Here is a 25090-nt window from a genome sequence, read left to right on the forward strand (position 1 = left end):
GTTGTCTTTCCAAGTATCCTATGCACAACGGCATTCATGCATATGTCCATATGCAGTACAATAATAGTATTAGTACTGTACTTTGCTGGTGTCTGTGTAACTGCGTGCTATACGTCTATGTAACTTACGAGTGCGAGTGAGTAATTGTGAGTCTGCGAGTGCGTGTATGTGTGTGCGTGCTCTCGCGCCCTGGAGATGTTGCTCTGTTTGCTTACTCTGCAGCAGCACAAGACCCGGCGTCCTTTACTCAGCGCTGTTTGCCCCGCAGAGCTCTTGCCGGCTCCAGCACTGTGGGGTCCTCCTCTGACACCCCAACACTTCGGCACCCCGCCCGAGTACAGCAAACAGAATGCTAGAGAGACGCACACAGAAAGGAGAACCTGGTCTAAGGTTTAAAGCCAAGCCAGATGCGAAAGGTAAGGTGTGTGCGTGTGTGAGTGCGTGCGTCTCCCTGATGGCTACCGTGGGTCTCAAGTTACTCAGGAGGCATAAGATTACTAAAAGAGAGAGAGCTTAAACAGAACACAAGGGTGTGCAGAAATCTGGTTGCAATGCAGGCTGAGAAGAGGAGCCAGGCTAGAGAGGGACAGAGGCAAAAAGAGGAGCCCCACTCATCCTGGATCAGAGTGCGCACAGAAGGACCGTCCTACCCCAGAGGTTCTCCCTGGTGGGTATTTCCGTGTTTGTTTTTATAGATTGGCTTAAGCATGTGATTTATGTCCTTTGGATGCTGTTATAGAAAGGATATGGACTTTCAATCAAATTTTGATCGAAAAGAATTCAACGGATGTGAATAGAGCCGTTACAGAAGTTTAGAGAGATGAAATAAGATGCTGATCTTGTGTTCTCTCCGTCAAGCCACATTCATTTATACAGTATGTGCTGTGATCGAGTTTTGTGAATTGAGGAGTGAGATAATGATTAGAATTAGAAATAGTTTGTTGTTTGGTTGGATGTTGGATTTGAGCAAGAAGATGAGGGAGGTTTGGAATGATAATTTTAATAGGAAGTTTACGACTCAAATGTTTATATGTAAATTGAAATATCTGTGTTAGTAAATCTTTGAATTATGTGGTTCATTATAACCACTATATACTCAATCTCAGTTGAAATCAAATACTTTAAAGGGATAATGTCCCTTTATCAGATAGATAATACCTGATCAATATCAGTACAGGTCTAATATATATATATATATATATATATAAATTCTCAACCTATCGGGAGAGTTCATCCAAAAAAACAAAAACAATGATGTCATCATTTACTCATCCTCATGTCTTTCCAAGCTGTATGACTTGCTTTCTTCTGTGGAACAGAAAATACGATATTTTGAGAAATGTCGGTTTTGTTTTTGTCCATACCATGGAAGGCAATGGTCACCAAAACATTCTTTAAAATAATTTCGGTAACACTTTACAATAAGGTTGACAATAAGGTTAACATTAGTTAACTACATTAGTTAACATGAACTAACAATGAACATCACTTTTACAGCATTTATTAATCTGTTAATTTCCACATTTACTAATACATAATTAAAATCAAAAGTTGTATTTGTTAAAATTAGTTAATGCACTGTGAAGTATCATGAACAAACAATGAACAGCTGTATTTTTATTAAGTAACAAAGATTAACAAATACTGTAACAAATGTATTGCTCATGGTTAGTTCATGTTAATTAATACATTAACAAATGAAGCCTTATTGTAAAGTGTTACCATAAAGGAAGAAAATTCGACAGCTTGGAACGGCATGAGGGTGAGTAAACGATGACAGGTTAACTATCCTTTTAAGTTGAAAATGTATGTTAGAGCTTCTGTGCTGCTACGAATTAGGTAATATCTGTCCAACTTGAGAACGAAGACAGCTATAGAATATTGTCTAATTATATTTCTGTGACTCGAGCCAGGGATTTGTGATGATTCAGATATATGACGCCGTATTTTCACAGAATTATGCATAAAATATAGCACATACAGTACAATACTTGTATAATGCACATGGTAGTGACCAGCCCCAGAGGTGCTTAGAAACAAAACAATGGGTTTGTACCTGTGATGCATGCGGGGAAACTTTCCCACACGTTGGTGATCAATCTTCTAGACACACACGAGCACACACACATGCACAGTTGAAGGATATAGATGTCATCTCTGTCCGTGGTGCATTTTCACATCTTCAGCATTTTCCCCGGACTAGGCACTGCAGGATAAGGACGGAAGCTTCTGTCAGTTGTAACCTTTGTCCAACCTGCTCTCGCTATACAACTATACCGTTATATATGTGAATCTCTAAAATGAACTGTAAACCCTGCAGTTGTGCTGATATCATAGTGTGTGTGTGTGTGTGTATATTTATCAGTCAAGTCTCACTGAATTCCTTATTGCCATTGAACAGGTAATGAGATTAGTTTCCTTTGCTTTCACAAGATCATTGCAGTTACAGTTGAATAATGTAGGAAATAAATAAATATAAAGTAGTACAATAAATAATAAATAAACAAAAGGTGCAGAGTGCATGGGATATGGTTAACAGTGACAGCGCAAAATATTACGATTGTGTAACGTAAATCTGTTTGAGAAGAATACTAAGAAAATAACAGTACAGACCATTCAAGATGCAAAATGAGCAAAAAGCAAAGTTTCTTGAATAGAATGTGTGTAAAGGGATAGTTTAAAAATAGAAATTCTGTGATCATTTAATCACCCTCAAGTTGGTCCAAACTCTTTTTTTTTATTTCTTCTATGGAACACAGAAGAATATACGGTAACACTTTACAATAAGGTTCATAAGTTAACATTAGTTAACATGAACTAAGAATGAACAATACTTCTTCAGCAGTTAATATTAATTTCAACATTTTAGTAATACGTTATTAAAATCAAAGGATGTATTTGTTAGCATTAGTTAATGCACTGTGAACTAACATGAACAAACAATGAACAGCTGTATTTGTATTAACTTACAATAACAAAGATTAATGAACACTGTAACAATTATATTGCTCATTGTTAGTTCATGTTAGTTAATATACTAATGTTAACTAATGAACCTTATTGTAAAGTGTTACCTAATATATTTTGAAAAATGTTGGAATAGTATGTAAACAATATTGAACCCCAATGACTTTCATTGTATAGACAAAAAATCTTCCATTGTGTTCTTCTGCATAAGGATGAAATGTATAAAGGTTTGAGGGAAAAAATGAGAATGAGTAAATAATTTTTGCATGAACTATCCCTTTAAGGTAGATACAGATACTCTACAGAGTCATATGTATTTGGCCACTATAGCTGAGAATATAACTATAACGATTTAAGCAGTATGATGCGGTTATTCATCCTTAGGAAACGTTTGAAACTTTTCATGCAAAACTAAACACTGCAACACATGAGAACTGCAGTTCCCATATAAACTAAATGCCAATGCCAATGCACTAAAAAATGTGGCCACATGAAACAGAATGCCCAAGTAACCCACCCATCCAACAATACTCCTCTGACAATGGAAAAGATAGGCCCTGCTGTATACTAATAGGGTCAATGGAATATAACGCGGAGCGAAGGTGAGAGGTGTGCGTTACCTTCCAGTGTAGCCACACAAGCTGTCATGGAGCCAGAAGCTTTTCTCTTTGGCGGCTGTGGGTTCTATGGTGTCAAGTGGTACTAGGGGTAGCTGTTTAAATCCTCTGTTCAGGTTATGGTTACCTGTCTCTATTAAACTCTCTGGAAAATAGAACGCTGTAGATAAGAGGCCTGAACTAGACCCTTGACCTGCACCTTTGTTCCTGGCAGGTGACAGACCCTGAGAGGAACAGCACTGGAATCCAAACGCTTTAGTCAGAACACACTGTAAAAAAATTCTACCCTCCCTCTAATTTGATCAATTTGCAGAATTTCACTTGGGCCAATTGAAAAATTTAGATGTGACCAGTCACTAGAAAATTTTGAGTTGGGAGGTTAGAAATGTTTAAAGTGCATGTATATTACTGGAATGTTCTGTGTTAAACAAAATAAAATGTCATAGATGCTGTCGAATACCACAGAAAATTATTTCAACACACAGTTATCAGAGTGTACATTAACAACAATAATAATTACTTTAACTAATATTGTAATGTATGGCACTGGTGCATAGAAGATCACTCTTGATGTTGTACTTAATATAAATAAAAACTTAAACATAGTAAGTTAACATAAATTAAAATGTAACACGTTAATTATAAACAAGTTAACAATTCCAAAAAGCACCCATTTTTTGCCCAGATGCACCTAATTAGCTATTTTGGCCGTTTATGGGAACTGATGGCACAGAAGCTATCAAAAATACTAACATGAATATTTATATTAAACATGAAACATTAAAGGGCTTGTTCACCCAAAAATGATTTAAATCAATTTAATTCAAATTCAAATTCATTTAATTCAAATCATTTACTCACCCTCATGTTGTTCCAAACCCGTAAGACTTTCATTAATCTTCAAAACACAAATGAACATTTTGGTAACACTTTAGAATACGGTTCCTTCATTAATGAATAACTACACAGGAACAAATGAGTAACACACTATTATCATTCTAACTACTATTAACTAACAAGAAACTCTGATTAACAAATTAGTAAGTTATAGCACTCAGTTGAATGTGGTAGTTCACTATTAGCTAATCAGTAACTACTATTTTTCATAACTCCCAGTGAACTACTATATACAGGTTCATAATTAACATGAATAATGCATATTTAGATCGATATTCTAAAGTGAAAAACATGATAACGACCTAATATTGACTGAAATCATAGTAAGCTTTTAAGATTTTGAATAGTAATTCCTTCCGATGTGTTCCCATGATCTTCACATTAAAATACTGATCCAAATAATCAGTAGTTCCTTTAAAAAGATGTTGTAACATTTGAGTCATTACTATCCAAAACCTTACAAAAACCTATTAGTAGTTCCTTTAGAAGGATGTAGTAACATTTGATTAATTACTAATGGGTTACCATTACCTTATATCATACATTATGCATTATTAATATTAATTATAACCTGTTAATAGTAGTTCTTAGTAGTCTTCAGTGAGTTATGAAAAATAGTAGTTACTGATTAGCTAATAGTGAACTACCACATTCGACTGAGCACTATTACTTACTAATTCGTAAATCAGAGTTTCTTGTTAGTTAATAGTTACTAGAATGTTAATGGTGCGTTACTCATTTGTTTCTGTGTAGTTATTCATTAATGAAGGAACAGTATTCTAAAATGTTACCCATATTTTTAATGAAATCTGAGAGCTTTCCGTCCCTCCATTGACAGCTACGCAACTCGGTGACGCTTAAGAAAGTTCATGAAGACATTGTAAAACTAATCCATATGAATTGAGCGGTTTAGTCCAAATTTACTGAAGAGACTTGATCGCTTTATACGATGAACAGATTTAGGCTTTTATTCACATAAACATTTATCAACTTTGTGTAAACGGAAGCTCAAGCATGTTCGCTTGATGTGCAAGAACCAATGAGGTTCATTCTCGTGTTACGCAGCACGTTTGAGCTTCAGCAAGAACCAATGAGGTTCATTCTCATGTTACGCAGCACGTTTGAGCTTCAGCTAGAACCAATGAGGTTCATTCTCGTGTTACGCAGCACGTTTGAGCTTCAGCTAGAACCAATGAGGTTCATTCTCGTGTTACGCAGCACGTTTGAGCTTCAGCTAGAACCAATGAGGTTCATTCTCGTGTTACGCAGCACGTTTGAGCTTCAGCAAGAACCAATGAGGTTCATTCTCGTGTTACGCAGCACGTTTGAGCTTCAGCAAGAACCAATTAGGTTCATTCTCGTGTTACGCAGCACGTTTGAGCTTCAGCTAGAACCAATGAGGTTCATTCTCGTGTTACGCAGCACGTTTGAGCTTCAGCAAGAACCAATGAGGTTCATTCTCGTGTTACGCAGCACGATAGAGCTTCAGCAAGAACCAATTAGGTTCATTCTCGTGTTACGCAGCACGTTTGAGCTTCAGCTAGAACCAATGAGGTTCATTCTCGTGTTACGCAGCACGTTTGAGCTTCAGCTAGAACCAATGAGGTTCATTCTCGTGTTACGCAGCACGTTTGAGCTTCAGCTAGAACCAATGAGGTTCATTCTCGTGTTACGCAGCACGTTTGAGCTTCAGCAAGAACCAATGAGGTTCATTCTCGTGTTACGCAGCACGTTTGAGCTTCAGCTAGAACCAATGAGGTTCATTCTCGTGTTACGCAGCACGTTTGAGCTTCAGCAAGAACCAATGAGGTTCATTCTCGTGTTACGCAGCACGTTTGAGCTTCAGCAAGAACCAATTAGGTTCATTCTCGTGTTACGCAGCACGATAGAGCTTCAGCAAGAACCAATGAGGTTCATTCTCGTGTTACGCAGCACGATAGAGCTTCAGCAAGAACCAATGAGGTTCATTCTCGTGTTACGCAGCACGTTTGAGCTTCAGCAAGAACCAATGAGGTTCATTCTCGTGTTACGCAGCACGATAGAGCTTCAGCAAGAACCAATGAGGTTCATTCTCGTGTTACGCAGCACGTTTGAGCTTCAGCAAGAACCAATGAGGTTCATTCTCGTGTTACGCAGCACGATAGAGCTTCAGCAAGAACCAATGAGGTTTGTTCTCACGCGTCAAGCATGACTGAGCTTCTGTTTATGTTCGCTGATCAATAAGTGGTAGTTGTGTGGACTGTCAATGGAGGGCCAGAAATCTCTCAGATGTAAGGATATGTGATGTCTGTAACCACATATTTGTTTCTGCTTACAATTTATTAATCTGACAAAGGTTCTTTTTGTTCAGCAATAATAATTCCATATGCAACGCAGCAGTGTATCTACAGGTCTACTGCTGTTTTAAACGCCTGTACTACAATACAGAAGATGTGAATTAAAGTGTGTGTGTGTGTGTTACCACAGGAGGCCATAAGGGAGAAATTACGAAAAAGTGCAGTTCTCAGCTCTAAAGCACACTTGGCAGTAGAAAATATGGACAGTTTGGATGCATTATTTATGTTTGTTGAGGCACATTCAAGGAGTTTAAGGAGAGACTAAAATGCTATCTGTTAGTTGTATATCTTTACAGGATTAGTACATCCAAAAATATATAACTTAAAAAGTGCCATAAAAGTATCACATAAATAGTTGTTCAATTAAGTCAATAAAATCATGACATGTTTTTTGGTGCAAACTTGAATTTGTGAGAAAAGTAGAGCTGATTAATTTGGTAGAAGTGTTGGAATCGTTCACATCTCTGTGGAATTGTTCCTTTGGGTTAAATCTTTTCAATTAACTGGTTGATTTTTTAGCTTCCAAGACAAGTTTGAATGATTTGTTAACACATCAGTCTGATCCGATGACTGTTAAAGTCACTATTAAATTTCAGTCTGTTCCTCATACAAAGCTTCAGAAGATTTGGAATATCGTACTCAAGACTTTCATTATACTTTCATGGTAGTTTTGAAAGCCTCGAAAAGAAGGTCAATTAAAGATTTGATTTAACAAGATGGTGAAAAAAATATGAATCTTAAAAATCTTAATTTTTGAGAATTAATCCTTTAACCTATAATGTGCACGCTTAATTTTGAATGGACTGCAGTTGTGTGTATCATGTTAGCTACGATTTTATACTTTGCTTAAAATAATTGTGCGAAAAACCAAAATCTCTATTTGTTCCTTTTTCATTATCTTGTTGTAGTTTGCAACCTTACCTTCCTTGCAATAACACAACTGATTTGTTCCCTTTGTCTTTATCTGCAGATCAGGTGACAGTATCTTGGGATTCGGCTCTCTACTGCAGAATCCGCTTGACTCTTCCCTGATCTCTTCACACTTTGAGGTGCACAGTGGGCTGGCTGGCCTGTGCTTTTGGCTGCTTGTCTGTCATCTCATCCTGGGTTAGGACCCTGAGCTCAGCCCCAGGGAGGGGAGGGAGGCCATGGAGGTTCCTCTGGTCAACTTTGAGAATCTGGACGACATCGGAATCAACCTGGGAGACCCGAGCGACTCAGGATATCCGACCTCACCCACCTCGGATGTCCCGGAACCAAACCAGGGGACCTGTGGCATAAATTCACCCACACACTCACCTCTAAGAGGAAGACGTCCAAGGCGCTCTCTAGCCTCTCCACCAACACTCAGCAAGAAAGGAACTTCAAGCTGCAACAGTCTGATCTCCAACTGGAAGGTTCTGATGAGCATCGAGGGCAGTCCCAATGAGGCTCTCTTAGGAAAAGTAGCCAAGGATTGTTGCGAGGACTATTTTACAGAAAAGGAGAAACTCGAAGATGGCGAACAAAAAATTGTTATCAACGTCTCAGGGATGATGTACGAGACAACACTTAAAACTTTGAATCAGTTCCCAGATACCTTGTTGGGAGACCCAATAAGAAGAATTGACTACTTTGACCCCATGAAGAACGAATATTTCTTTGATCGCAACCGGCCCAGCTTCGATGGAATCTTGTATTTCTATCAGTCCGGAGGTAAGATTCGGAGGCCAGTGAACGTGCCATTGGATGTGTTTGCGGATGAGATAGTGTTCTATCGACTAGGGCATGAGGTCATGGAACAGTTCAGGGAAGATGAAGGTTTCACCAAAGACCCTGAGCCTCAACTTCCAACCAGTGAGATTCACCGTCAGTTTTGGCTGCTCTTTGAGTACCCAGAGAGCTCCAGCGCTGCCAGGTCAGTAGCCTTAGTGTCTGTTTTTGTCATCACTATATCTATTTGTATCTTCTGCCTGGAGACGCTCCCGGAATTCCGTGATGAACGTGAATTTATACCTGCGTTCGTCAACTTAACCCGTGACGCCAACGGCACGCTCCTGTCCCCTACTCCTAATCCTAAGGCCATGGCCTCTGTCTTTACTGACCCCTTCTTTGTGGTGGAGAGCATCTGTATCGTTTGGTTCTGTTTTGAGCTTGGAGTACGTTTTGTGGTGTGCCCCAGCAAAAAGGAATTTTTCAGTAATATCATGAACTTCATTGACATTGTGTCCATTTTACCCTACTTCATTACCGTCATAACAGAACTGATGGCCACCCATGATGGAGAAGACCCCACCGCCGGCCAGAACATGTCTCTGGCCACGCTACGTGTCATCCGATTAGTGCGCGTCTTCAGGATCTTCAAGCTGTCCCGCCATTCCAAGGGCCTGCAGATTCTAGGCCAAACCCTAAAGGCCAGCTTGAGGGAGCTGGGCTTGCTTATTTTCTTCCTCTTCATTGGCGTCATCCTCTTCTCCAGTGCCATTTACTTTGCTGAGGTTGACGAACCCGATACTCAGTTTGTGAGCATCCCGGAAGGATTCTGGTGGGCTGTAGTCACCATGACGACGGTCGGCTACGGTGACATGTGCCCTATCACATTGGGGGGGAAGATGGTTGGGATCCTCTGTGCCATTGCTGGTGTGCTGACCATTGCACTTCCCGTTCCCGTCATCGTCTCCAACTTCAACTACTTCTACCATCGTGAAACGGAGCAGGCGGACAAAATCGTGATTGACGCTGCTGCTGAGGCTGCTGCAAATCAGAAAACCAGCGCTGAGGAGAAGTATGAAAGCAATTACTCGCTGGACAAGAGCAATGGGAATTGGCAGACGGGAAAAAATGGCATTCCATAAGGATTGGTATATTTCACATGACTAGCAATAATGACTACAACAATGCACTTAGAAACTCTCCGTTTTATGGTTTGACAACTGCTTATTTAAGAGCTCTACATATATACCTAATGCTATGCATATACCAACAGTACCTTTGCAGAATGTGCTGTTTCAATGGGAGAACTCGAACAGGATGCTGTTTTAGCCAAAGGCTGCTAAAACACAGCTGGATGACTATAAAACCTCAGTAGCACTATCTACAAAAAGGAAGCAAAAAATATTGTAAGGAACATCCCTTTAAGGCTTTACAGTAATACAAACTGAAATGCACTGAACTGGAAAAGGAATATGAATCACAGAAGACAAAAAAGTACTCGTCATCATTTGTGAGGCAAACGGCTGCATTTGACTGGGGTCAAAACAAGCATTTAATTAATCGCGATTAAGTGCCTGTGTTGCCGAGTCCCTCAAATTAAAGCCGAGGAATCATGAATCTGCACTCTGAGCATCCACCCAGCACCACCTTTTGCTGATGTTGTCGTTCCTTTGGAGTTTTGCACTGACATCACCTTTTGTCCCTGCTGCTTGTGAGAGAAAAGCGTATGCCAAACTGTTATCCATCTTTCAATGTCATCAAATGTCTCCTCTAACAGCCCTGGTAGTTGTCAAAACATAATCAGGCCTGTTTTAAATTTAAATACAGTATCTTACGCATGCAAGTATGTTATATTTGGATGACCCACCGTACTGTGGCAGCATCTGCTTGCTGCTCGTCCCACATTTCTTCTGGTGTTTCTATTTTTGTCAGCATACACATAGAACGAGACACTAGTACTCTATCTTTAGGGTGAGATGGTTTTTTTATTCTTTCTATGCTGACTTAGTTAAAGTTTTTGTACACACCTTTACTTGGTAATTTCAGACAATTTCACATCATATCTTGTCTCATGTTTGACCGAATGTATATGACAACAGTGATGATAACCAGTAGGATAAACAGCACTTATTTCTTTAACTAAAGGCTTCATTAGCCTACTATCAGCCTTACTTGTTATGCACATCGATATGTATGGCTGAAAAACGCACAAGAATTTAAGCATGAATTTATATGGGTTAGCCACTCAAAACAATACTTGTCGGTCAAACAGAGTACACATAAAAGAAGCTTTAATTTAGGGTGGTTCTGATGATGGAGGCAACAAGTGTTATTTAAGAATGGATTTCCATGCATCACACTAATTTAAGCTGACTTGACAAGCCATTAAGGCAGAGAGCATGATCGCACACTGCATGTACTGTATAGTAAAACGAAACCAATGAACGACCAGCCACTACTGAAAGATGGAAAAGATTGACGTGAATATATCATCCAGCCTAAAGACTTACTTGTAAATGTGTGCAACATCAGGACTTACACAACGTAACAGGTTTATCTAATGAACAGAACAAGAATCATTATTTTACAAGCATATTAGTAACATTCATAGCAAAGTGAAAACAATTACACAAAGTTTTTGTCATGCAATCAAGCATATGTCTGTCTTTACTCATGATTGCAATAGATTTTCACTTATGAGATATTATTGTCTTTCATAATAGTTCAATTTCTGTCTTTGGAGTAGGAGTAAGATCTGTTACGCTCATCACGACAACAGTTTTAATTTTTTTAGTGATTAAACTATGCCCATAGAAATCTGTGCTCCATAACTTGAAGTTTCTTTATTGCAGGAGAGAGAATATTTCCTGCTTTATTCACATAAAACATATTGCACATTTGCATGTTTTTGTAAAAAGCAAAAATACAGAGGACAAATATTTGTTTCCAAAGCATATTTTGATTGTAGCATTTCAGCACTGACTAAAGCAAAGCAATACAGCACTTTTCAGGGAAGCTTGAAAATTAAACTTATGCCAGCAGTTAACATTGCATTTTTGAGGCACTTAACGTATAATTGCAATATAGAAGTTGAAATGCTTTTTATCATGCTGTTGTAGATTGTAAAAGATGCATGGAAACACTGAGATCTATGAATTTGATAACATGATCATGCTTTGACTAGAGGTAGAAATATGACATTTAAGTCAACCCTCCATTGTGTCAATGGAAAAATCGTAAGTATATTCCCTTAGGCATGCATTTTATGTCATAGTATGGCAAAATATTAATAGCAATATTGAAAGTCATTGTTCAATAAATCCTGAGAGTTCTATTTTGATTTTATACAATTATCCCACCGACGAAGGTGATAATGCCAGTGTTATGTGATCATTATGGCATTTAGCATCTCTTGAATGTATGCTATGGCTGTATGATATATTTTGACTGTTTAAGCACTATATTTTATTCATGATATTCTGAGTGCCTTTTATTAAATATATATTAAATTTAATGGCTCCATCTTTGTGTGATTTAACAAGGATTCTCATTCTATGAATATGTGTCGTCCCAACACAAAATCAAATATTTTTATCATACAAAACTAAACAAAAAGTAACATTAAAGAGTGAAACATTGGTGCCCTCATCTACACATGCACCACTTTAGTAAAGCAAAACAAAAATTATTGATAAAATCTGGATTACCGTCGGCACACTGAATAAAGTTTCATACTAAAAAGCTGACAACATTCTCCCGTTTTTTTATTCATCAGCACTTTTTTCACTTTTAAGAACAACAAAATGTGAACATTGAAACTAAAAATGTTCTTATCTGTGTTTTTGAAGTATTATTCATAGACCAGAAGATCAACTCCAAGCATTTGAGAGTTCATAAGGTTTTTATTGGAGAGGTTAAAAAGGTTTGTCCAGTTCACTCACACAGAGTGACCATGATTTGTTGGCATGACCTGTGGAGTTTTTTGGGGACGGAGACTAAACAGTGCAAGATCCCACAATGAGAGCACATTAATCTTTAAGGGCATTTTGTTTGTGTATGTGCCCATTAATGTTTCAAAGCTCACCGTCTATGCAGACGTAATGGGCATTTCCATTTATTTGGCTGCTCTAAATTACCAACTTCCAATCATTATAAAATCAAAATGTTGATTTAGTTTAATGTTCACTAGATGCATATTTGCCCATCAAGCTACAGTATTTCCCCTAACAGGTATTTTTTCTTATGATTTCTCCTGCGTATATGGACAAAGCATTTTCTTGTTTTATAAGAAAACAAAGTTGAAAGAATACAAAGCATGTTTGCATGCATGATCTTACATGATTATTGCCATGTAAACACCCTAAATGGCATTATTTTATTGCAGAAAAGTCATAATTTAAGCCAAATCCAAACGACACCCCTAGATTTTTAACCTGATACCAATTTTGCTTTGCATGTAAATGCCTTATATTTATCCATTTATTCAGTTGAGCTGTGAATCAACTGAAGTTGAAGTGAGGTCAAAATGTTTACACATTTATAAAAAAAAAAAAAAAAAACGTTTTAATATTTTAAAGCAACCTCTAAATGATTATAAATTCACTATTTTAATTATTGAATCAGATTTATTTTTTCTGTTTGCTTCATAGTGGTTATTTCAAGACATGATTGATTTCAGTAATTTGACAGGGAGTCATAGAAGCACTCTTGTCTGGAGGTAAGAGTCCAGTTGAGACACTAAAATATTGAGCAGTGAGACAGCAAAGTAACCAAATACCAAACTATGTATATAGTATGTAAGAGAATGCTGGTAATGTTTTGTGGTTATGTAAGACGAATCCTAGGTATTATATAACCGTCATCTGAGCGGTGTCATTTTTGAAGTATGATATTGCAATATTTGTTTAAAATTATAGTTCCCTCTGTGTTTTTAGAGATAAGCAAACAGATAGTCTCCAAGCAAAGCAATTAAAACGTTTGTAAGTATCGTTTAATACTTGTTAAAGTTCACCCACGATTGAAAATTCTGTCATCATTTACTCGCACTCATGTTGTTCTGAACCTGTATGAGTTTGTTTCTTCTGTTGAACACAAAAATAAGATATTTTGAAGAGTATTTTAACCACTAACCAGACAGTTGACGGTAACCATTGACTTCCAAATTAGGAAAATAATACTATGGAAGTCAGTGGCTCAACTGTCTGGTTACCAACATTCTTTAAACTATCTTTTGTGTTCAACATAAGAAAGAAACATACAGGTTCAGAACAACATGAGGGTGAGTAAATGATGACAGAATTTTCATTTTTGGGGCGAACTATCCATTTAATTTCAGCAAACAGTATATGCAAATTGTCAAAATACAAAAACAAAATGAAATACTTAAGAAACGCATCCTCATTGGCTTGCTCACTAGGGGTTGTACTTTTTTTTTTTCTTTGGAATGATATGCATTTCCATTTATATAAATAATAATATATTTTAAATATTCAATAACAACACTTAAAATATATGAAAATCTCCTCAGCAGTCACACCGGTCACACCACAGGCCAGACTAGGTGCCTTAAACGATGTGTCCTTAATTTTATCTGCTTTTATCTCAAAAACCCGACACTAGACTGATAACCCCTGATAGGACCAATTAGGAGATTGAGGAAAGAAAAATCACACAAAGGCTGCAATCGCCTTAATACCCTGGAGATACCCTCAGTCTCATATATACTTAACTGGTCAGGTGCAAGGTAGGGTCAAGCAGTGTATGGAGAGAGACGTGGTTATAAACAATTAATGGCCAGCCATTTTGTTCTAGTCTTGCACTGTTAAGACCGTTCAGGTCTCTCTAGCTCTGTGGCTGGAGCAAGTTACTATAGCAAGTTAAGGCTGGGTAAGACTGATTACATCTACAACAGGCAGAAAGTGAAAGAAACTGACCCCTATAACCCGAGCGTGGTTCAATTTGTACTTTCACGCAATCCTGATTACTGCGGTAACTTTAGTATGCAGTCCAGACGATATTTGTGGTTGTGCCCTGCAATGCCAAAAGTCATGGGTTCAATTTTCCAGGGATAATATGTCTATTTTGAACGCACTTTATGGATAAAACTGCATTGCAAGTGCCAAAAATATAAAAGTCTGCAGTAACATTAACTTAATCTGATTCATGAATTTGGCATTTCTATCCAAATGCCAACTTAAATTCCTCTAAATGAATACATTTTAATAATGCATTTATTTAGAATTAACAAGAATTGATTGAGTCGTTGGAAGTTGGGCATTGCTAACTACATGAAGGCAGATCTGAATGGCAGTTTTCAGCCAGTTTGGCCCCACTTTCAATGAGAGCGAAACATGCAGATCTCAACTTCATGCAAATGAGCAGTAAAATAATGTGGCCAACTAACAACGAGACTCCAAACAGTTACCCGCCGGACACCACATTCAGCACACCACTGAATGTGTTGTGCACATTAGTGTAACCACTAATTCTTCTAAAGTAACCCTATCCAACGATGACAAAAGGGGAAAAAAATGTTGATATCAGTAAGGAGGACAACAGTTTCAGCTCAATGGTAATATACAGGCAGAGGAGGAGGCATTGCCAGCACATTACTGATCAGTGATCACCCAGTCATTTGCATAATGACTTTCATGTTCAATGAGTAACCACACTAAACAACTCACTCACTCAGATATCAATACTTTCACGTCTGATTCATAATCAAGCTCATAATCCAAATTGCTCGACAAAAAGAGTCATCATGAAACCTACAACGTTTACAGAAGATCATGATAGCCTATCAATTAGTATATAAACTAAAAAAGGTTACACAAAACGTTTGATATTATTGTTACTTTAATATTATTATATTATATTATAAAAGAAAAGAAAAGAAACAAAAAGAGACTTTGTATTCTGATATCAGCTCTTAGTGAGGGGAAAAAAACGCAAAATGATTAACAAGAAAGCATGTCTTTCTATTGAGCTATCCTTCCAGACTGCACACAAAAACTACTCGGTTACTAACGTAACCTCGGTTCCCTGAGAGGAGGTAGCTTACGCTGTGGGAACACCATGTAAAACGCTGTGCGTGCTGACTTCGCTCTATTAAGCCGGAGGCAGATGCCTGAGCCTTTAAGCAAAGTAATTATCTAACGAGCCGGCCGAAGGCGGGCTTTATAAGGGACAATGTGGAACGGCCCAATGGGCGTCCAGAGAAACACACAAGCACATTTTTATGTACTGATATGCATGAAAAATCCTCTAAGTCAGTCAGAGACGGACCCTATAAGGGAGGAGATAATGCTCAGCATGTACACACTCCAGCCTATGCATAGCTAGACCGACAGTATGTTGGAGTGCAATGAGGGGACCTGTAGGTTATAAAACCTGATAAATGTTGACGGTGAGGCCCAGCCTGCTGCCGCACAAATATCTTGAATGGGTATCCCACTCGACCACGCCCACGAGGAGGCCATGCCTCTCGTAGAGTGAGCTCTGATGCCCAAGGGGCACTGAAGGCCCTTGGCTTCATAAGCCAGCGCTATAACATCAACTATCCAGCGCGATATTCTCTGCTTTGAAACAGCGAGACCCTTGGGTGCAGCCGCCAAAGCATACGAACAATTGCTCTGTCTGTCTGAACAGGGCAGAACGTTCCACATATACTCTGAGCGCCCTGACCGGGCAGAGTAAATTAGCGTCGCTTTCGTCCGCAGGAGACGATAGCGCGGCCAAAGATATCACCTGTGCTCTGGAGGGTGTAGAGAGCACCTTAGGAATATACCCGTGTTTTGGCCTGAGGACAACTCTGCTGTCGTTAGGTCCAAACTCCAGGCAGGCAGCGCTTGATGACAGCGCGTGCAGGTCGCCCACTCTTTTGACCGAGGCGAGAGCCAGCAAGAGAGCAGTTTTGAGTGAGAGCTGTTTAAGGTGCACAGTTCGGAGGGGTTCGAACGGGGCACTTTTGAGTGCGTCCAGGACCGTGGCCAGGTCCCAGATCGGCACTGAGGGGGGGCGTGGGGAATTTATCCTCCTGGCGCCCCTCAGGAAACGAACAACTAGGTAGTTTTTCCCTAGTGTGCGTCCTTCTACGGGGTCGTGTGATGCCGCTATGGCAGCCACATATACTTTGAGCGTGGAGGGGGTGCGGCCTGCCTCCAACAGCTCTTGTAAGAAAACGAGCACACTCTGTACTTCGCATGTCTCAGGGTTCAGGTTCCTGGATTTACACCAGTCACTGAACACCTTCCATTTCTGGGCATATAAGCGCCTCGTAGAGGGCGCTCGCGCTTCAGTGATGGTTCTCAACACTCCACTGGGGAGGTTCCCGGGAACCCGTTGAGGGGCCATGCATGGAGGGCCCACAGATCGGGGCGGGGATGGAGGATCATCCCGTTGGCCTGCCTGAGGAGGTCCAGCCTCAGCGGAATTGGCCATGGAGCAGATTGCATCATCTGCATCAGTTCTGGAAACCACGTCTGGTTCTTCCAGAGTGGGGCTACCAGGAGCACTGCACATTTCTCCTCCCTGATCCGACTGATGACCTGGGGTAGCATCGCGACCGGAGGGAAGGCATACAGCGGGCGGCTCAGGTTTGCCAAAGGTTTGCCATAACCACTGAATCGTCAGGGGGTGGAGAGACCATTCTCCTGGGAGAACTTTGTCTCTGGACTGCATGTCCGCTCCCTGGTTCAGAACACCTGGCACATGCGCTGCTCTCAGCGAGCGCAGGTTGCGCTGGGACCATAGGAGGAGCTCCCTGGCCATCGAGTGCAGGGAGCTCGATCTGAGTCCACCCTGACTATTTATATACGAGACTACCGTCATGTTGTCCGTTCGGACTAGGACGTGCTCGTCCTTCAGGTACGGAAGCAGGGCTCTGAGAGCCAAAGCGACCGCTTTCAATTCCAGACAGTTTATATGTAGGCGCTTCTCCGGGTTTGACCACAAGCCGGAGACAGGCCTGCCCTCGTAAAGGGCCCCCCAACCTATTTTGGAGGCATCTGTCGTGATCATTTTTCTCCTTGTGTTCACGCCCAAACTCACACCGGACTGATACCAGTCGACAGCTTTCCAGGGCGTCAGGGCTTTTACGCAGCCGTGATTTGCTCTGATTAAAAAGTGGCCCGAGCGCCACGTGTGAGTGAGTGGGGACACGGCTTTTGAGCCAGCGTTGGAGAGGACGCATGTGCAACAAACCTAGCTGGAGTACAGCTGATGCCGAGGCCATGAGACCGAGCATCCTTTGAAATCGCTTGACGGGGGCCCGTGCGCGCCCGCTCTGAACGATGTTGTAAGGCGCCGGATAGTGAGCCTAGCACTATTCCCAGAAAATAAATATTCTGGCTGGGGGATAGCATGCTCTTTGCAAAATTGATTCTTAGACCCAGGCATTTTAGATGACTGATAATCCAAGACCTGTATGCCACTAACTGGCTCTCTGATTGTGCTAGGACTAGCCAATCGTCGAGATAATTTAGTATTCGCACTCCCCGCTGCCTCAGGGGGGAAAGTGCTGCATCCATACATTTTGTGAATGTACGGGGTGCCAGTGACAGGCCGAATGGTAGTACTGTGTACTGGTATGAAAGCGAATCTCAGAAAAGGCCTGTGATGAGGCGCTATCGGAATGTGAAAGTAAGCGTCTTTCAGATCCACTGATAGAAACCAATCCCCCAGGCGAACTTGCGCGAGGATATGCTTGGTTGTTAACAGTCTGAATGAGCGAATCATTAAAGCTTTGTTCAGATGTCTGAGATCTAGAATGGGGCGGAGACCACCATCCTTCTTCGGGACGAGAAAATATCGACGGTAAAAACCTGCCTCGCTCATAGAGGGAGGGACTGTTTCTATAGCGCCTTTCTCTATCAGTTTGAGCACCTCGGTGCGTAGAACATGTGAAACATCTTTTCTCACTTTCGTCTCGACCACTGCTGTGAAGCGGAGCGAGTAACCGTGTTTTATTATGTTCAAAACCCATTTCGGCATGCCGGGGATATTTTCCCAAGCTTTCGCTCGCACAGATATGGGCTGAATGCTGGCTGGGGGCGTGTCGCAGTGACGTATGGCTCCCGCCGACCAATCGCCTTGTGCTAATACCGAGCTTACCGCTTGCGCGCGCTGAACAGCTTTGTTGAATGCCGATTGCAGGGGTGCATGTGAGATTACAGGCACGCTCGCCATAAAACTCACAGTGTGAGATGGGGAAATGTTTAAGACTGTATGGACAGTGCTTATGAGTGGGGGTGCATAGACTGTGGTAGGCACGTGCGCCACTTTCATAAAACTTCCCGCTCGTGGCGGAAGGTTTTTGGCCATATAAACAGTGTTTGTGAGTTGGGGTGCGTGCATAACAGCGGGCACACGCGCTACTCTTATAGAATTTCCCGCTTTTACTGGGGAAGTGTTTATAACTGTGGGAACAGTGCTTAAGTGTAGTGGTGCATATGTGACAGTTGGCACACAATCTACATTTATGGGGCGTCCAGCCTGAGCTGGGAAAGCATTTGGCACTGCTTTGACAGTTTTGATATGTGGGAATGCGCACTTTGGTGTGGACACGTGACCCTTTAATGACACAGGCAGAAAATGGCTCTTTATGTTTGATATGATTTCTGTGTGTCGCCGTAAAAACGGCGTTGGTTTGCAGGTGAGCGAGCTGTGTGGCTGGCACATTGGCTGCTGTACAGACATTTCCAGCCGCCTGTAAGGGGACTGGGTAATGTTTTAAACGTTTTGGAGAGAACGGTCCGGCTTTTGCGAGACACGCGCTCTCCCTTTTTCTCCCTGTAGCTAGGAGGACTTACGAGGCTCTGGGTTCAGCACAATCTTGGGCCGAGGTCCCCGTCGCTCAGAGCGCGAGCGGCGACGAAAGTCAGTGTCAGGTCTGGGCTGAGAGACGGGAGGCGCCGTCATAGCTCGCTGCTGCTGAGGCGGCCTTTGGCGGCTCTGCGATGAGCTAGATCGCTTGGGCAGGAAGTGACGCATAGCCTGCGAATCCTTACGGGCTTCGGTGAAGCGCTCAGCGAACTCCTTCACCGCTGGTCCGAACAGGCCGCTTTGGGAGATAGGCACGTCGAGGAATGACGCCTTATCTGCATCCTTCATCTCTGTTAGCGTCCGCCACAGATGGCGCTCAAGGACAGTTAGGTTAGCCATAGCACGGCCGATGGATTGGGCGGTGGCTTTTGTGGCTCGCAGTGCTATGTCGGTGGCGCTGCGCAGGTCCTTGAATGCCTCAGGATCAGGTCCAGACTCGTCCATACTGCGGAGAAGTTTAGCTTGAAACACCTGGAGGACAGCCATAGAGTGAAGCGCTGAGGCAGCTTGGCCGGCGGCGGCGTATGCGCGACCGGCGAGAGCTGAAGTAGACCGGCAAGGCTTCGAGGGATGAGAAGCTTTGGCTTTCCATCCAGCGTTGGAGGGTGGACACAGTTGATTGGCCACAGCCTCCTCGAGGGGCGGAGTCCCCTCATAGCCTCTTTCTTTCGCGCCGTCCACAGAGGAGAGGGACAAAGAAAAAGAAGGCTTCAGGCGAGCGGAGTGCGGGGCTTTCCGCGACTTCGTGAGTTCGTCGTGAACTTCCAGGAAGAAAGGGGAGGGCCTTTGCCGAGGGGCCTGTTGGTGCCCCTGCAGGAACCACTCGTCCAGTCGGCTGCGGGCGGGTTCTTCCGGGGAAGACCAATCGAGCCCGAGGTCTTCCACGGCCTTAGATAGGATGCGGACGATCTCCGAGTCCATGCTGGAGCCCACGCTCGTGCCCGCTAATGTCGATGGCGCGGGGTCGAAGGACGAGCCCGGCCAGTCGTCGGATGCAGCATCACAGGAAAGGCTGTCATCCTTGTCGTCGTCATCCCCTGACGCGCCAAACGAGACGAGACCCATTGCTCCGCTGGAGGGGTGCTGGTCCGCCTGTGTGAACTGGACTGGCGGCGGGGAGTCTTCGGGTGGTGGTGAAGCATGCGGGGATTGGCCCGGCGTGACATCACTGCAAACCGCACGCTCTGGCGGCCTCTGTGAGCGGCGCTTCTTCTTGCGCAGCTCGACCAGAGGGGATGGTAGCACGGTAGAAGTGGGCTCTTTCGCGGTGAAAACGGCGAAGCGAGCGCGCAGCTCGGTGAGGCCCAGGGCGTCACACTCGGGACATCCGCCTCGAGTAAGGGCAGCCTCTGTGTGGTCCGGTCCCAAGCAGCGGGTGCAAAGGATGTGACGATCCCCGTCCTGAAGAGGGCCCCGACACGAGGCGCAGGAAGGCATTTGAAACAACGCCTTGAATTTGCTCTTTTAGAAAAGTGTCGCGGGGGCGAACACTGTAAGCTAGAGGGCTGCATTGGGATTGAGTCCCGCCGGGTCCCGCGGGACCCAACGCAAATCTCGCGGGAGCGGGCGGTTTGAACTTTGCTGCGGGCGGGAATGGGCGGACAAATAAAACCCCTGCGGGATTGGGAGGTAGCCTAACGACATGATGGAGATGTCAATGATGTGGAAAAGAACCTTAAACGAGGTATTTACGGCACAAAACCTGAGCAAGGCAAGTCTGACATTTACTATTCATCTTCCTGATCAGTGCGTCAGAATACATGCAGGCCAGGGAAACGAAACCAACAACCCCATGAATCTCTTTAACAATAGCAATACAAATACGGCAGAAGACACAAAGTCAGTGCATCTCTATTATTGTGCGGGAATAAATTATCCGAGTTTTGCGGGTGCGGGCGGGAGTGGACATACATATTGCGGGAGCGGGCGGGAGTGTTACACATACGTTGCGGGAGCGGGCGGTAATGGTCAAAAATTCGGCGGGCGCGGGCGGGAGCGGGATGAAGAAAACAGTCCCGCGCAGGACTCTACTGTAAGCTTTGAAAAGGATATAAAGGTGATGCGCGCCGGATGGCTTAGCAGAAGGAGACAGAAGGCGATCGAAGGCGGCGTCCTCGAAGCAGTCCTGCTGTAGGCTTGTCGACGGCGGCGGCGAAAAGACTCCAAGAAATCCGGAGGATCCAGCGAAGAGAAGGTCTTTGCTGAAGGAGATAAAATCTAAAGAAATCAGACGACGGGGCGCCCAATATATAGCCCTTGGCCACGCCCATCTTGGCGGGCTCTGACGCGTGCGGGCGCGAAGCACGCTCATTGGAAGCGGGTTCAGAGTCGCCCCGTCATAGGTTCGTGCAGTTGCCGCAGCACAGCCAATGACCGAGCTGCCTCGCTCATTGCTGTATGCTGTGCAGCTGCAATGCGTTTTACATAAAGACTTCAATATTTCTCGAGAAAAGGAGTTTTCCCATAGCGTAAGCTACTTACGCAACAGGAGGAACCTCTCGAAAGGGAACACAACAGCAGTACGTGTTCAGAATGTGTCCAATTCATGAACAAATGATGAACCAGGGCTGTGTTTTTCAAAAGCATCGTGATCTAAGATTGTTGAGGCCATTTAAGAATTGATCAAAAAGAGTCATGGGCGTCTGGAATCGGTACTCATTTTGAATAAGTCATTACTTAACTGCTAAAAAAGTATGTTTTATATATAGTATGAATGTGCGTAGTATGTAATCTGGACATACATTCGCCATGTTATTGTCATGTGATCTACCGGCGTCAGTTGCATTGCTTTACTGCAATTCACAAATTCTCTCCTGTGGCCTCATGGGATAGTAAAGTGTCCTTCCATTATGCACACTTCACTTCGATCGTGGCCACTTGAGAGCGTGTGCACTGCACGCAACAGGAAGTAAGTGCGCAAGACTGTCCCATGTCCTAAAAATGCCAGAGCGCTGTACCCTGATGCACACTAAACCCACACTAAGCGTATCCCATCATGCATTAGATTCAGGAACTCGTGTGCCCCGAAATCGTGAGATGTCGAGGAAAACATTCCACTGCCAGTTAAATTATATAGATATTACATATAATATGGTAGTAAAACATAAAGTGTTGCACATTTTATTGATGCAAAGATGAGTAGGCTTTATATTTTGTACAACATTTTTACAACAATTTTAATTAGAAGCACCACAATTTTTTAATAGTGTCTCCTGTTACATAGGGACTACTGAACAGACATTTAGAAGTTATTTTTAAAATGCAAAGTATTGAAAATCAAAATAAAGTTCTGTAAACACTTTCACTTTTTGCAACACTACAATCAAATGTTCTTTACACAATTACAGCCTCCATGCCCACTTGAACACTTGGGCCAAATACAGGAAATACCACGTCATGTAGCCTAAGTCAAGTCAAGCGCATAGACTGCAAGTTTGGGTATTTGGACAGACCCAGAATCTCCAGGTAATTTTGCCTACTTTTTGGAGTAGTGAATTCGGACATACTTCTTGTCACATAGGCTACTGTTTTCTCCCTACTATAGGGAAGTATGCTATTTTGGATGCAGCCATGTACTCCGTTAGCTCCGTTATACTCTGTTTGAATCGGTCTGGTGAATCATTCACTGAATGAACTCACTGAATCAGTTAAGACTGGTTACTGAATCAACATTCGATTCTCTTTTGGAACTGCAATGCATCATTATTTCCAGTGATGTCAGTCTTAAAATTAGTGAGTTTTGTGTACAAAGGTTCATAACATCATTTTTTAAAACACGCAATAGGCTACCTATTGTCTGACATAAATTACATTATACAGTTTACATCAACACTGTTTATTTGTTTAGTCAAAAACTCAAGTCGGATAGTTGAGTGTATGCCTACTTGATTAGCCTAAATGTGATGTCCAATAGAAGAGTAGCCTATAAAATGTCTCTTAACAACCCACAAATACGTCACTAACAGAACAGATTCTGCAAAAACTAACTTACCTCTTGCACCATTGAGAGTAAAAGTCTTGCTCGCGTACATCTCTTGTGCCAACGCATTCTCATCCCAAAGCGTAATACCCGTAATTCCTCAAATAAAGACCGGTATTCAAATAAACGCCGGGCCTCTGATAGTGGCCGGGGGCGTGGTCAACGCGGACAAATAAAGGCCGGTCTCAAATTAAGGCCGGGGAAAAATTAGTGTACACTCAAAGACGGACTCGCTCAGCGGTTGTCATATCACAACTATTCAGTGTTTTTAACCACATGTTTATTTTAGGTTTCAGATATTTAAATAGATATGATTTATAGCAAAACAATACATTTATAGTTTGTAAAATACACAATGGTGTCTATGGAAGCAGCAATAACAATCCATTCAAATATATTTGGCGACGTGTTTTATTCATATCAGATACACAGTGTAAGTAACTATAAAGTTTACTCTATTCTTCTCCCAGTTCACTGGCCACTTACTTTCATGTATTTCGGGAGAAACTGAAGAATTCACGCGCTGTAACGTAACAAATCCAACAGACAGGAATCTCTGAACTGCGGTGCCCATCTCACGTTACAGATCAAGATCATTTATAAAGGGTTTTAAACGACAAAACAAACTCACTTACACGGATTTGAGAGTCAGAATAGAAGATAGTTGATGACATGGTAAGCAAGTTTGTTAATATTTAGAAATAAAAGCGCTACATCTGTCATACAGCGCTATTTTGGCTGTGGTGAACACGTGCCAAGCATGACGCGTCACCATGGAAACTTGGCTGGCGGGCGGGCGGGGATCGCGAATTAGAAATAAAGGCCTGCCTCTAATAAAAGCCTGCTTCAAATAAAAGCCGGCTACCATCTGCAGTTCAGGTAAATAAAGGCCCCGGTCTTTATTTGAGGAATTACGGTATATTGACTCTTTTGCCAAAGCGTCTATATCCAACGCATATGGCACCCTTTAGCGTCAATATAACACGCTTTGGTTTTGGGTAGGTTTAGGTCTGGGGTAGTGTTAGGGTTAGACCACTAGGAGGCGCCATATATCTGCGTCTCATATGACGCTAAAGGGTGCCATGTGCGTTGGATATAGACGCTTTGGCAAAAGAGTCAGTATAGTACGCCTTGGGATGAGAACGGGCTCCTTGTGCTCATGCGCAACGCTTACACACTTGCCTAATTGAGAACCTCATTACCGCAAAGTAGCCTAAATAAAGTTGACACAGACACACACCTATTCTACTTTTATTAGCCTACAAAATTATACATTTACAATAACTCATACACACTAACAATTATCACAAATATAATGAATAATAAAAAAAAATAATAAAAAAAAATTATTACATTCATTAGGCCAAGGCGCACGGGGTAAAAGGCGCATTTGACTTTATTCTCTTTTATACCACTAGATGGCACAAAAAAAAATCAGCTCAGCACTTTTCTTAACAAACGCTTTTCATGAAGCACTTGGAAACAGCAGCTCAGTAGATTATACGCTAATTTGATATAATAATTAATGTTTTTTAATGTTGTAGATTTATGAAGCAAATGAGAATCGATAAAATTATTGTTTATATTTTGAGACAAGGGTCTTGTTAATATTTTACAGTTTTGTTCAAGGTAATTAAAGCAACAGTTTTCCCTGCTGTTGGGGTGAAAGGCACAATAATGACATAATAAACAGCTTGCTGATTTTCCTTTTGTTGACATGACATGGTTAGATTCAGATGGAAGATATAATATATCAAATTGGGCATCGACCTTAGAGATAA

The 25090-nt window shown here is 42.1% G+C and overlaps 1 protein-coding gene across 2 annotated transcripts; it reads left to right on the top strand.

Moving 5' to 3' along the window:
- The first annotated feature begins 102 nt into the window (after positions 1-102).
- Positions 103-10579, top strand: LOC130103990 (potassium voltage-gated channel subfamily A member 10). Of its 2 annotated transcripts, none has more exons than XM_056270353.1 (2): positions 103-416; positions 7788-10579. In XM_056270353.1, the coding sequence occupies exon 2, from the start codon at positions 7966-7968 to the stop codon at positions 9649-9651; it is 1686 nt and encodes a 561-aa protein (XP_056126328.1). In that variant the 5' UTR covers positions 103-416; positions 7788-7965; the 3' UTR covers positions 9652-10579. The 2 variants fall into 2 exon arrangements, with proteins under 2 accessions (XP_056126328.1, XP_056126326.1); XM_056270351.1 differs by lacking the exon at positions 103-416 and adding an exon at positions 427-667.
- The last annotated feature ends 14511 nt before the right edge of the window (positions 10580-25090 follow it).

The sequence above is a fragment of the Rhinichthys klamathensis genome, unplaced genomic scaffold (genome assembly GCF_029890125.1).
Source record: "Rhinichthys klamathensis goyatoka isolate OS25496 unplaced genomic scaffold, OSU_Roscu_1.1 h1tg000303l_1, whole genome shotgun sequence".
Taxonomy (NCBI): domain Eukaryota; kingdom Metazoa; phylum Chordata; class Actinopteri; order Cypriniformes; family Leuciscidae; genus Rhinichthys; species Rhinichthys klamathensis.